At 24.3% G+C, this 14,228-nt stretch overlaps 2 protein-coding genes across 6 annotated transcripts in view; one reads left to right on the plus strand and one right to left on the minus strand.

Annotated features, from left to right (window-relative positions):
• LOC122508019 (paired mesoderm homeobox protein 2-like) overlaps positions 1-14,228 on the minus strand; it is a 150,520-nt gene that overhangs the window by 134,224 nt on the left and 2,068 nt on the right. The window contains exon 2 of one of the 2 annotated variants that reach the window (XR_006302185.1): positions 12,649-12,785. The gene's annotated coding sequence lies outside the window, so the exon portion shown is untranslated. Of the gene's footprint in view, positions 1-12,648; positions 12,786-14,228 lie in introns of those variants that run through there. The other variant, XM_043621087.1, reaches the window with a different exon arrangement.
• Positions 1-14,228, plus strand: part of LOC122508012 — a 65,846-nt gene that overhangs the window by 32,122 nt on the left and 19,496 nt on the right. For all 4 annotated transcript variants that reach the window (XM_043621076.1, XM_043621077.1, XM_043621079.1 and 1 more), the window contains exons 4-7: positions 1,560-2,362; positions 8,969-9,209; positions 10,501-10,555; positions 12,499-12,780. In XM_043621076.1, coding sequence (XP_043477011.1) covers positions 1,560-2,362; positions 8,969-9,209; positions 10,501-10,555; positions 12,499-12,780 — 1,381 coding nt within the window. The remainder of the gene's footprint in view (positions 1-1,559; positions 2,363-8,968; positions 9,210-10,500; positions 10,556-12,498; positions 12,781-14,228) is intronic.

Consider the following 14,228-nt stretch of genomic DNA (forward strand, 5'->3'; position numbering starts at 1 on the left):
AAAAAAATTTAATTTTGGAAAAATTACAAATTATTGCAGAAATTCAATTACTTTTTTAAGAGTAATAATAGTCTTCGCTAAAATTAAATATTGTTCATAAATAATAAAATTCTTATGGATTCAATTATTTTCACAAATAATAAAACTCATCGCAGAATTTATTTAAAAATATTCTTGAAAATAATAATATAATTGATGATTTTATCATTTGGTCATTTTATTTTATTTTATTTACAAAAACAGTGCATTAATTATTATAAAACATGAAGAATCGATTACTTCGAGTCGAAGACTCGGAGTAATCGATATCTTCATGTTTTATAGAATTATGAAAAATTTAATTTGTAGTTTTAAGTAAAATGTTTGATTAATTAAATATTAGTGAACTTAAAAATTATTTTAAATTATAGGTATTTAAAAAATTAGTTTTAGGAATTTTTTTTGTAAAATTTTTTTAAAAGTAAAGAATAGTTGCAGTGGCATTTTTATTTTTAAAAAATTTAATTTCTGTATTTAAATAACTGAATTCTAGAAGATTTTCCCAAAAATTACTAAAAAAATAATTAATACTTTATTTAGAAGCGAATATTATTAAAAGTTCTAGAAATTAATTGAATATCGAAAGAGATACAGTAGAAAATTTTACAAATAATTAAATTTCAAAAGGTTTGAGATTAAAATCTTTGAATTTTTGATACTTTTAAATTGTAATTTAATTTTTTTTTAATTTAGAGCGAGGTTTTTTTCTACTTTAATAATAACCGAATAAAAATAATAATTCACCCAGTTTTTCTAAGGATGTCAAATTGGGACAAAAAAAACAAATATCCTTTAAAAAACTGATTCAAAAACAGCAGATAAAAAATATTCGCATTAAATTCCAATTATCGTCTTTTTTTTCTCCCGTGTAGGATTTTTTGAAAATAAAATTGTTACGACAGAAGGAATTCACATAATAGTGACCTTGGAATCCCGACGACGGAGGGTAAAAATTGTGAGATATAGACACTTGCATAAGCACGTGGTATGTCTTTCTAACTCGAGGATTGAAATTTTTTTTTTTGAAAGAGAGATATAGAGGGGAGGGGTGGTGTATATAGGGAGATTGTCTAGCAGGCGATGGTAGGGTCTCTCTCTAGATTTTATGCGAAGGAGCGAAGGGTGATGCCATGGGGACGAATCGAGAAAATAAAAGAGCTAAAACTTTAAATTGGAGCAGGTTGAAAAAAGATGGATATACGGAACACCCGTCTTCTTTAGAGCGCCGGGTTCTCTAAAGAATAGAATACAATGTACATTCAAACATTCTAGTTTCTTCATTCTGCAAGGGAGCAAAATCCGATAATACCGCACAACTATTGCAAATCGTTCCCTCGTGAGAAAAATTCGGCTTCTATTACTTTTTTTTTTAATACCATCTCTCAGTTAAGAAAAGAATTTTAATTATTTACAGATAACGGATTTTTCGATTCTTTCTATTGAAAAAAAAACTTCGCCTTTACCTTTTTAATTCACCTTTTTAATTCAAAGTAATTTAATTTCCTCTTCTTTTTTTCAAGGGAACGCAAAAGGAGTTGTGGAGGCAAAACAGTGGCGGAAATTCTCCTCAAGGACACTGAGGAGAGGCGAAAAATTCTCGAGGCAAAATTGACGACGACGAGAGGTGAAAATTCGCCGGAGCATATTTATGAAATGATTGTTGAACGTGATGAGATTGCTTCGCATAGTGACAGTTCAGTTTCGTCAGCTAGTCAACTGCTGGAAAATCCATCGCCCCTCTCGTGGGCACTTCAATCGCCGTCTAAAGATTTTGAGGGTGAATTTACGTTACGTAGACAGCGGGGAATTCGTCGGAAACGACAGCAAAAGGAGACAGAGATTGAGAAAAATTCCGCGAGTAAACGAGCAAAGAAACTAAGTCAAAGTCCAACGAATGTGAATGATGAAAATCATGTGAATGAAATAAGTGAAATTATTATTCAGGATCCATTGATGGAGGCTGTGAATCGTAATGTAAAGAGATGTCCACTTGAGACGGATCTCGATTCAACTTTAGATGATGATAATAAATTTGCTGGATCGACGACAACATTTTGTGTTGATATTCAAAGTCAAATATTAGAGGATTCGAGGAGAAAGGCCAGTTTTTGGGAGCTCGAGAGTCCCAAATCGTTATTAATTGATGATTTACATAGTACAAAGTCATTTTTGAATTCCGTCGAAAATACTCCTGAAGCGCCGTTGGTGGCGACTGTCAGGAGATGTTTAAAATATAGTCCTGAAATCGATCCGCCAAAGTCAAATTCAAAAGGATCGATACAAATCGAACACTCCGTCCATGATGAGCAAATTCATCTTAAAGGTAATTAAATTAATCGATAACGAAACAAATTTAATAATTATAATGAAATTATTTCACTCTAATGAAAAATATTTCACTGTAATGAAAATTATTTCACTCTAATGAAAATTATTTCACTCTAATGAAAATTTATTTCACTTTAATAAAAATGATTTCACTATAATGAAAATTATAATCTAGTCAATAATTTAATTAATTACATGGTTGCCACAAAAATTTAATTTTCTTTTTCCATGATTTCAAGACAAAATTTTAACTTTTTCCTTTTTGAATCCCTTATGAAATTCAACAACTCAAGAATATTATTATAAAACAAGAAAAAATCGATAACTCCGAGTCTTCGACTCGGAATCATCGATTTTTTTATGTTTTTTATAACAATTTAAAAATAATCGAGTGATAAAATCATTATTTTATTGAAATTACTTCTTCAAAATTATTTCCATCATTTCAATTTAATTATTATTTTCTAGAATTTTTAACAAAAATTCTTCTCTAAAGCAATTATTTTTAATAATTTTCGAAAAAGTTCTTTAAGTTTCAAATACGTTTGTTTACAATTCAATTTTACGTGAAATTCCGATTATTCAAAAATTCTTAAATTAAATAAATATTAGAAAATAAAAACTTCAAATAATTTAAATAGAAATTCAATTAAACTTTTTCAAAAAAAATAATTCTTCAGAATTTTTAGTTAAAAGTATGAAAAATTCAGTTTTTCAAAGATTTTAATTTAAAACTTTTTCAAAATTAAATTATCTGAAATTTTAACTGAAATTCATTTTTAAATGAATTTTTCTTAGAAAATTCCAATCAATTCAATTATTAAAATACAAAAATATAAATTTAAATAATTGAATTCTTTCGACGAATTTTAATAACATTTTTAGGAATAATTATATTTTTTGAGGAATCTTTTTGCAGTTTTTTTAGAACTATATATTAAAAATAATAGAATTATTATAAAAAATTTTATTAAAATTTCTGAAAATAATTAAATACTTTTAAAGAATTTTAATTAAAATTCTAGAAATAATTCAATTCTTCAAAAAAAAAAAAAATTAAAAATGCATTTAAAAATAATGAAATTTTTGCGAAGAAATTTTTTATTTATAAAAATAATTTAATTTTTCCAAGGAATTTTATTAATATTTGCAGAAAATAATTTTCAAATCAATTATAATTTTTAATTAGAAAATTCTACGAGAATTTAATTATTTAAATACAAAAATAAATAATTTATTGAATAATTAAATGTTTCTTAAATTTGAATTCTCATAAAAAATTTTAGCAACAAATTTTTAAATAATTTAATTCTTTCGACGAATTTCAATAAAATTTCTAAGAATAATTACATTTTTCGAGGAATGTTTTGCTTTTGAATTTGTACATTTTACTATAATAAATTGTAATTTTTACAAATTTATTAGTAAAAATTTACTAATTCAAAGGCAAGAAACACATTTTTTTAAAAACATTTTTAAAGTAATAGATTAGTAATTCAATTCACAATTAAAACTATATTAAAAATAATTGAATTATTATAAAAAAATTTATTAAAATTTTTGAAAATAATTAAATCCTACTTTTGAAGAATTTTATTAAAAATTCTATAAATAATTCAATTCTTCCAAGAAACTATATTAAAATTGCATTTGAAAATAATGAAATTTCTGCGAAGAAATTTATTATTTATAAAAATAATTGATTTCTTCCAAGGAATTTTATTAATATTTGCGAAAATAATTGAATTGTTTCAAAGAATTTTAGTGAAATTTTTAAAAATAAATGAATTTTTTTATAGAAATTATATTAAAATTGTTTTGAAAACAATTGAATTCTTGTAAAGAATTTTTTAATTTATGAAAATAATTAAATTCTTTCGAGGAATTCAATACAAATTGAATATTGGAATTAATTTAATTCTCGTCAACAAATTTATCAACAAATTTTTAAACAACTGAATTTTTTTGACGAATTTTAATAAAATTTTTAAAAATAATTATATCTTTCGAGAAATTTGATTAAAATTGTATTTAAAATAATGTGAATTTCGCGATGAGTTTTATTATTTATCAAAATAATTGAATTCCTAAAAAGAATGTTATTCTTAATGAAAATAATTGAATCTCATCTTTAAAAATTTTATGATTTATGAAAATAATTAAATATTTGCGTAGAATTTTATCAAAAAATTTTTTTAAATAATTTAATTCTTTTGGAAAATTTTATTGAAGTAGTAGATAATAAAAATCATTGAATTGAGGAAATTTTTTGAAAATAATTGTATTTCGGAGAAGAATTTTATTATTCATAAAAATAATTGAAATTTTGACGAGAATTTTTAAAAATTTTTGAACATAATAATTGAATTTCTGCGAAGAATTTTATTACTTTTGAAAATAATTGAATTTCTGTGAAGAATTTTATTATTTTCGATAATAATTGAATTCTGACGATGAATTTTAATATTTATAAAAATAATTGAATTTTACAATGAATTTTATAAAAAAAAAAAATTTCTGAATATAATTGAATTTCGGCGAAGAATTTTATTACTTTTGAAAATAATTGAATTTCTGCAAATATTTGTAACTTTTCCAAAATTTAATTTTTTTTTGTGTTTTTAACTAAAATTTTTCTATAAATGCATTATTTTTAATAATTAATTAAATATTTGTTAAAAAAATGTAACTTATTTCAGAAGAATTTAAATTATTTCAATTTTTCAAAAATCTAAGTTCTTTAAAAATTCTAATTAAATTCATTCAAAATTGAAGTTTTATAAAATTTCAAATTTTTGATTGTTCTTCAGTTTTTTAAAAAGAAATTATTGTCAGAAATAGAAAAAATTGAAGGTTTCATATTAGAATTCGTGGTAATTTCCTAATTTATGAGTCAAACAAAAAATTCACCAAAATTCAGAATTTTCCTATGAATTCTGAAAATTAAATTTTTTTCATTACTTATATAAAAGATTCCTGACTTTTCCCTGATTTCCCTGACCAATTCTACTTTCCTGACTTTTCCCTGACTTCCCTGAACTGTGGCAACCCTGAAATTATATAAATTAATTAATTCGTAATAATCGGAATTTCTCGAATGAAAAATTGATTGGAATCTAGAGAGAAAGATAGAATAATGCACAGAGGAAATTATTAACTATATTTTGATAATAATTTTCCACCACAAGTTATCGTGTATTAAGCAATGAAATCTGAGGGGTTGTCTATCACTCCCTACATCCCTGAATCTGGCACGAGACATGCGCCAATTCCCTTCTTCAAGGGGTTTTATTTGTCATCCCGTGAAGCAGTGTGCCAGTAACCCACAGACCCTTTTGGCATTTCGATTTCGGTTAGTAAGCCTATTAAAATTGATTGAGGCTTTTATGCAACACTCACTAATATAAACAACTCTCAATTGATTACTTTACCTCCTGTCGCCCCCTCAAAAAAAAAAGAAACTTTTTAATCAATTCTCTCGCAGCCTTGAACTTTCTTATATGCGATAAGAAAAATTATTTCCCCCATTCAATAATTTTTTATTCTCGAATTTTATCAAAATTCTCATATGGAAATTTTCAATTGATAAAATTTCTTTACAAGTGTTTTTTCTTTTCAAAAAAAAAATTAAAATTACCAAAAGGACTAAAAATATTATTATCTCTTTAAAAAAGTGAAGTGAGAGGTCGTTTAGTTTACAAGAAAGTAAATGCCGCATTGGTCAGCCAGATTCGGCTCAAGTGGTGCGTGTAGAATTTTAGTCAGACCGGAAAGTTATACTACTCGAAGGAAACAATAAATTTTATCTCCATTTCATTGTCTGGATAATTAAAAAATTGTATTTCATTTTAAACGAATTTTATCTTTGAGTAAATTTACTTTTTTTGTCACTTATCTTTTATATTTTTTTATGGTGTTTTTAGTGTATTTTTTATGGTGTTTTCTTTCATATGGTGTTAATTACTAATTTAGAAAAAATATTTATCAAAAAACTAAAAAAAATTTAAAGAGGAAAAAAATTATAATTTATGAATTTGAATTTTTTCTTCTCTAAAAACTAAATATCATTTCGACACGAAAATTAAAAGTTTTGGCAAAATTAATTTTTTCTTCTAAAATAAAACTTAATGTTTCATTTTATTATCGCCAATCTTATGCATTATAGGGTTTATTTAAAATTATTCTGCTATCGTTTAAAATTTTACTACAATTTTAAGTACATTCTCAATTTTTATTACGTAATAAATTCCCCAAAGTAATAAAGTTCCGGTTTCAAACATTTTTCTTTAATAGTTCGGATGAAACGTTATCGAATTTAAATTAAAAGAGTTTTTTTTAATGAGAATTACAATAAAATGGCAATTTTGCAAAAAAAAACTTTTACGAAAAAGCACTTATTCAAAAAAAAAAAAAACAATTTTACAAAAAAACACTTTTTCAAAAAACTCTTTTACAAAAAAATATTTTTACAAAAATAAACTTTCACTAAAAAATACTTTTATAAAAAGAATCACTTACGAAAAAAACATTTTTACAAAAAAATCACTTACAAAAAAAAACACCTTTACAAAAAAAAGAAACACTTACGAAAAAACACTTTTCTAAAAGAAAATTTACAAAAAGAAAAACACTTTTACAAAAATGAATAGAAAATAAAGAAAACACAAGGCAATGTAAATCTGTCAGAAAAAATGCAAAATACTAAAATAGAAAAATAAAAGAAAAAAAATATAAAAATAAATTTAAAACAAAAAGATAAAGTCAGAATAGAAGGTTAAAATTAAAAAAGAAGGAAAAAAAATTCAAGAGAAAGTAAATTTGAACCACGAAGAAAAAAAAATTTGCAAATAAAAAAGGAAAGTAAATATTAAAAATAGAGGAAAATATAGAAACATGAAAATAACATTCTATAGATAAAAATAGAATAATAAAATAAATAAATAAAAATAAAATACAAAACAAACAGCAAAAAAACAAAAATGAGACAAAAAATTGAACAACAAAATTTTTTAATCAATATAATTCACTCATAAAATCTTTCGCAATCGAAACTATAATAGAAACATTAAATATTTATAGAGATTCTCTTATAAATCCTCTCAATTACTTTTCTATTTTTACAATAAAAAAAAAAAGGGAAAAAGTTTTAAAGAACTAACTTTAAACTCGCAAAGTTTGTTTGAAAACAATACTAATATTTTAAATGCGAATAATTCTGCAATGCTATTAGGTTTCTACTATACTTATAACAGCCCCTCATATTTTCATTGTATATAATTTCTGCCTTTAGTTTCCGTTGAGAAATTCTAAAGGAATGTACGAAATTTAAATTTCTTTTGGTGATTGAATTTCTTTTTGTGTTTCAATTTTTTTTACTAATTGAATTCTATTTTTGATTTAATTTTTATCACGATTGAATATTTAACGATTTAATTTTTTTAACTGTTTAATTTTTTTCAGAATTGAATTTTTTTAAGGATTAAATTTTTTTAATGTCTGGATTTTTTTAACAATTGAATATTTTAACGATTTAATTTTTTTAAGACTCGATTTTTTTAAAAATTGAATATTTTAACGACTAGATTTTTTTAACTATTAGATTTTTAACAATTGCATTTTTTGAACGATTTAATTTTTTTATCAATTCGATTTTTTAACGATTTAATTTTTTTAAAGCTAAGAATTTTTTTAACGATTGAATTTTTGTTAACTCTGGAATTTTATTAACGACTGGATTTTTTTAACAATTGAATATTTTAACGATTGGATTTTTTAACGATTTAATTTTTTTAACAATTGGATTTTTTAACGATTTAATATTTTTAAGACTCGATTTTTTTAAACAATTGAATATTTTAACGACTGGATTTTTTTAACGATTTAATTTTTTTACTATTGGATTTTTTTTAACTATTGAATTTTTTAACAATTGAATTTTTTGAACGATTTAATTTTTTTATCAATTGGATTTTTTTAACAGATGGATTTTTTAACGATTTAATTTTTTTAACGACTGGATTTTTTTAACAATTGAATATTTTAACGATTGGATTTTTTAACGATTTAATTTTTTTAACAATTGGATTTTTTTAACAATTGAATATTTTAACGATTGGATTTTTTTAACAATTTACTTTTTTTAACTATTGGATTTTCGTAACAATTGAATTTTTTTTAACGATTTAATTTTTTTATCAATTGGATTTAATTTTAATCGATTTAATTTGTTCAACGCTTGAATTATTTTAACGATTGAATTTTTTTATCATTTGGATTTTTTTAACAGTTGGATTTTTGTAACGATTTAATATTTTAAATATTTTTTTTTAAGACTCGTTTTTGTTAACTATCGGATTTTTTGTACAATTGAATTTTTTGAACGATTTAATTTTTTTATCAATTGGATTTTTTTAACAGTTGCATTTTTTTAACGATTGAATTTTTTTTAACGCTGAAAATTTTCGTTAACGAATGAAATAATTTTCTATAATAATTAAATTTTTTTTGTTTTTGCAAATAAATGTAAAATATGTGAAATTTGTGAATTAAAAAAAGAAATTTCAGGAGAATTTAATTAAAGGAGAAAATATTTTGTTTTTAGTGATACGGTGTAAGGATCTGAGGAGGACTTACGAGGGTCCCATCTACGCTTACGTGAAGGTGACCCTCAAAAATTCTAGTGGAGTGGGTTTAGTGCATAAAAGAACTGCAGTTCACAGGGCGACGCCAAATCCATTTTTTCACGAAACTCTACTTTTGCCCTGTCCAATTAGCAATAATAATTGTTCGAGCAAATCTACCTCTTTGGATATTGCTGTTTGGCACAGGGATCGACGAGCAAGGTGTGTAATTTTTTCCCTTTAGTTCAGAACTTTTACAAATAAGTAAATTCGAAACAGAACATTTTTTTTTCCTTAGAGCAAAATTAGAATTTTTCCTTTTTTCTAATTATTTCCATTTTTTTGCTTATATTTATAAAAAAATAATTCAGACTGAAAATTCGAAAAAGAAAGAATTTTTCGTTTTTTGCTCGAAGAAAATCAAAAACTAAATTCGATACAAAATTTTTTTTTTAATTACGATTTTTTGCATTAAAAAATTGGAAAAATTGAAAATTGGAAAAAAAAGAAAGAAAGAAGGAAAGAAAAGAAAAAAAGGATTCGATTTTGGAAAAATTATTTTTCTATTCTCGACAATAATAATTCGTCTCATTGTTTGTCACTTTTTCTGACAATTGTTTCCACCTTTAATTTAAGTAATTACTTTTTAAAATGTTTAATTGAGTTGAAAAGAGTTTTTTTTTTAAACTTGAATTTGCCTTATCAGTTAATTCTTTGTGTTAGAATTTCTATAGTTTCCGCAATAATTTAACTTTCATATCTACGTGAATATATTAAGAGAGTAATTACAGTTATAATGTCTAAAGTTTACTTTGGTCAAAACAAAAGTTAGAACACACATTATTTAAATCGATCGTTTCTTCCAAGGATAGAAACTATTAAATGGTATTTCATTTAACCACTCTCTCTCAAGACCTTGCACTTGGCACTCGATTTCTCAAAATAAATTTAGCCTTTCAGATTATTTCTAAAAATATCCTCTTCATTTTTTTTTTTACCGAATCGAATCCTTTTTTATCAATTCTCACCAAATATTTTTGTTTCCAAATACTCTTTCGAAAAATATCTGAGGATTTAATTTAAAGTTTAAAATTTTTCTAAAACAGATAGAAATTTTTCGTTTGGAAAAATTTTTTTATTTCTTTTTTTGTTTTGTAAGAATTAAAGTAATTTTTTTTCGAAAGAGATTTTAGTGTCTATTTCTCAATTATTTTGATAAAGACAAGTAAATAAGCTCGAGGACTATCGTAGAATAGAAATAATTTTCTGGGCATTCCGGGAAGCTTGCGGTAGGAGGGGAATCGATTCTTCTGAGACTTGCGCACGTCCAGTAACCACGTGCACGATTTACGTGTGTTTTATACCGCGTGCGCGTCACGAAATTTTCACACATTGTCAAAACAAAAAAAAAAGGGGGAAAAAAAAAATTACATATACGTGTATGGGAGATGAACGAGGGGGAGAGATATTGATAATGTACATATAGGGAAATTTATTTCTTTGTATTTTACAGACGCAGTGAACTGCTGGGCTGCATGACTCTACCCCTGCCCCTGTCCCAGGACAAGGTAAGAATATTAGTTATTCACGTGCATCGCATTATTACAAGTGTGCACTTCCTCTTTGTGTATAGTCGTATAGTGGCGTTAAAATTCCAAAGGTACACCGAGTGTGTTTCCTCTGCAGTGATTTGCATATACCAGGCGAAAAAACAACATTGCCAAACTGAAAAGCCATTCTAGTTATTCTCAAAGGTGCACTAGTTGTACTTCACAGGTAAAATTTATCCTCTCTTTTTTTCTCTCTTGAATTTCTCCTTTAAATTTTCATTTTCTTCTGCACTCAAGAAAAAAAAGAAACATTTTTTTTTTCTAAACAAATCTAATTTGTAAACGAATAAAAATTAATTTCTAAACGAATAAAAATTAATTTCTAAACAAATAAAAATTAATGTTTCATTAAATTAAAATTAATATCTAATTAAATTAAAATTATCCAATAAAAAATTAATATTTTCAATATTAAAAATAATTTTTTTTTCTTTTATTTGAAAAAATGAAATCGAAGAATTGATTTTTGGAGTTTTTAATTTTTTCAAACGAATTTAATAATTAATTAAAATTAATTAAGAGCGATAATTAAAAGACACTTCCGTAAATAAAAAATGAAATTAAAGTTAAAAGTCTTCTATTTTATGTAAAAGCAATCAATATGTGTTTGTTTAGTTGGCAATTAGTAAGTTTCAAAAGGGATTCATAAGTCTTCATGCTTAAGGTCAAAGTTAAGTGGATTGATATTCAGTCAGGTTTGGTGTCTCCATTCGATTAAACTTTCGCTACTTAATTCTGACTTTTGAATCGTGAACACCGTTTTTTGGAATATTCCATAGTTTAAATTTCCCGAACAATAAAATTCCGTACTTTAAACTTTCCAATTAATAAAATTTCCCCAGTTTAAATTTTCCAACTAATACAAATTTTCCCAGTTTCAATTTTCCAACTAATAAAATTTTCCCAGTCTAAACTTTCCAATTAGTAAAATTTTCCCAGTTTCAATTTTCCAACTAATAAGATTTTTCCAGTCTCAATTTTCTAACTAATAAAATTTTCCCAAATTACAAAATTCCATAAAATAAAATTCAAAATAATAGCAGTATGCAGAAAAAAATGAAAATTTTGAAAAAAAAATTCAAAACCACCTTCTATTTATCATTATCAGGAACAAGTTGGAAATAAAAGAGAGAAAAAAAAGTAATAAAAGAAGGAGGAAATTCAAGAGTGAAGTAGAGAAGTGAAAGTGAGAGTCCGAAGTGAATAATTATTCCCATTCTTCTCGTGTGAGAGACAAAAAAAAAAGAGAGAGGATTTTTTTTCTGTATCTTCCTCCGAAATGATTGTGGTCGCTATCTACTGCGCTGCTTTTTTCGTTGCCGGACTGATGCTGAAGATTTTCACCTTCTGCTGAAGTGCGCTCTGACTGAAGAGAAAAAAAACCTCTCTAGCTAATGAGACTCTGTGATAAAAGTTTCCTTCCCAAGGAGAACACTGTTTCAAAAAGTAAAATATTTTTTTCCATTTTTGTTTTCTTAGCTTCTTTTTTTTGCATGTCGATAAGAAAAATAATTCATTTTTCATTCATTTTTTCCATTCTTGCACTTTAAACTCCATCAGTGCATCTTTAATATTTTCTCTCTTTTATATTTATATCAAGAATCGATAGAACCAAATATTTTATATAGAACAGATTCTATTCTCGATTAAAGTGTGAAAGTGTTTATAAATAATCTTCAAGAGAAAGTCTTTTCGAATATTTCGATTTTTTTTTCATCCACAATTCATTTGCTTTCATTTTCTTGAGATTTTTTGTTCGCCTTATTGCAAATCACTCTTTTTGCCATTATCATCACATCGAGAAAGTTCGCACTTTAATATTTTTTTTTTTTTTGAAATTATTTCAAATTAAAAAAAAAGGAGAAAAAATTGAAATTAACGAAATATTTTTCGATTTTTAGGAAGCTACATGGCATCCCTTGGAAGCAGGTTCAGGCAGAAATACGAGCACGCCTTATGCGGGAATAACGCAGGAGTGCGGTGCTTCACCTCCATTGTCAAAAAATGGAGAGTCAGATAACAATAATTCCAGTGGTGAGGATCTCACATACCTCCGTCATTTGGAACTCGAGCCCATCGATCCACTCACGGGACTTCCACTTCATCCTGGTTTCACCGCCAGAGGTGGAAGAACGCCTTGCACCATCACCAGGAGATTGACCAGGCCCGCTACCGGAAATCCGGTAAGCTAAAAATAAATACAAAATTTAGAAAAGAAAAAAAAAACCTCGAATAAAATCTGTTTCAAAATCAATTCCAAAATAGTAGGGTTACCACAAAAATTTTATTTTCTTTCTCCCTGACTTCCAGACTTTTTCCTAATTAATTTTGTCATTTTCCCTGTCCCTAAAAAATATTCTGATTCACTCTAAAAATTATTAGATACTCAAAAGAAAATGTTCAAATAATTTAAAAAGAAATTCAATTAAACTTTTTCAAAAAAATTAATTAAAATGAAAAAATCGATGATTTCGAGTCGTTTTATAACAATTAAAAATGATCGAGTGATAAAATCATTATTTTATATTCTGAGAATATTGCTAACGTAACTTCTACAAAATTATTTTTTATCATTTCAATTCAATTATTGTTTTCTAGAATTTTTAACTAAAATTCTTCTCTAAATCAATTATTTTTAATCATTTTTGAAAAAGTTCTTTAAGTCTCAAATAAGTTTGTTTACAATTCAATTTTACAGAAATTTCGATTATTCGGAAATTCTTAAATTAAATAAACATTAGAAAATAAAAACTTCAAATAATTCCCAAAGAAATTCAATTAAACTTTTTCAAAAAAAAAATTTTTTTTGAGAATTGTTCGTTAAAAATATGAAAGATTCAGATTTTCAAAGATTTTAATTTGAAACTTTTTCAAAATTAAGTTATTCCTAAAAATTCATGCTATAATGCTTTTAATATTCAATTAATATTTAAAATTTTAACTGAAATTCATTTTTAAATCAATTTTTATTAGAAAATTCTACATATTTAATTATTAAAATACGAAAAAATAAGAATAATATTTAAATACAAAATTTAAATAATTGAGTTCTTTCAACAAATTTTAATAACATTTTTAAAAATAATTACATTTTTCGAGGAATTTTTTGCTTTTGAATTTGTAAATTTTACTAAAGAATAGTAATTTTCACAAATTTATTAGTAAAATTTACTAATTCAAAAGCAAAGTTGTACTAATAAATTAGTAGAAATTACTATTTATTAGTAAAATTTGCTAAAATTCAGAAGCAAGAAACACGTTTTTTTTTAATATTTTCGAAGTAATATATAACTAATTCAATTCACAATTAAAACTATATTAAAAGTAATTGAATTATTATAAAAAATTTTATTACAATTTTTGAAAATAATTAAATACTTTTGAAGAATTTTATTAAAAATTCTGGAAATAATTCAATTTTTCCAAGAAAGTATATCAAAATTGCATTTGAAAATAATTAAATTTCTGCGAATAAATTTATTATTTATAAAAATAAATGATTTCTTCCAAGGAATTTTATTAATATTTGCGAAAATAATTGAATTGTTTCAAAGAATTTTAGTAAAATTTTTAAAAATAAATGAATTTTTTCTAGAAATTATATTAAAATTGTATTGAAAATAATTGAATT

This window comes from Leptopilina heterotoma, unplaced genomic scaffold (assembly GCF_015476425.1).
Source record: "Leptopilina heterotoma isolate Lh14 unplaced genomic scaffold, ASM1547642v1 Lhet_52, whole genome shotgun sequence".
Classification (NCBI taxonomy): Eukaryota; Metazoa; Arthropoda; class Insecta; order Hymenoptera; family Figitidae; genus Leptopilina; species Leptopilina heterotoma.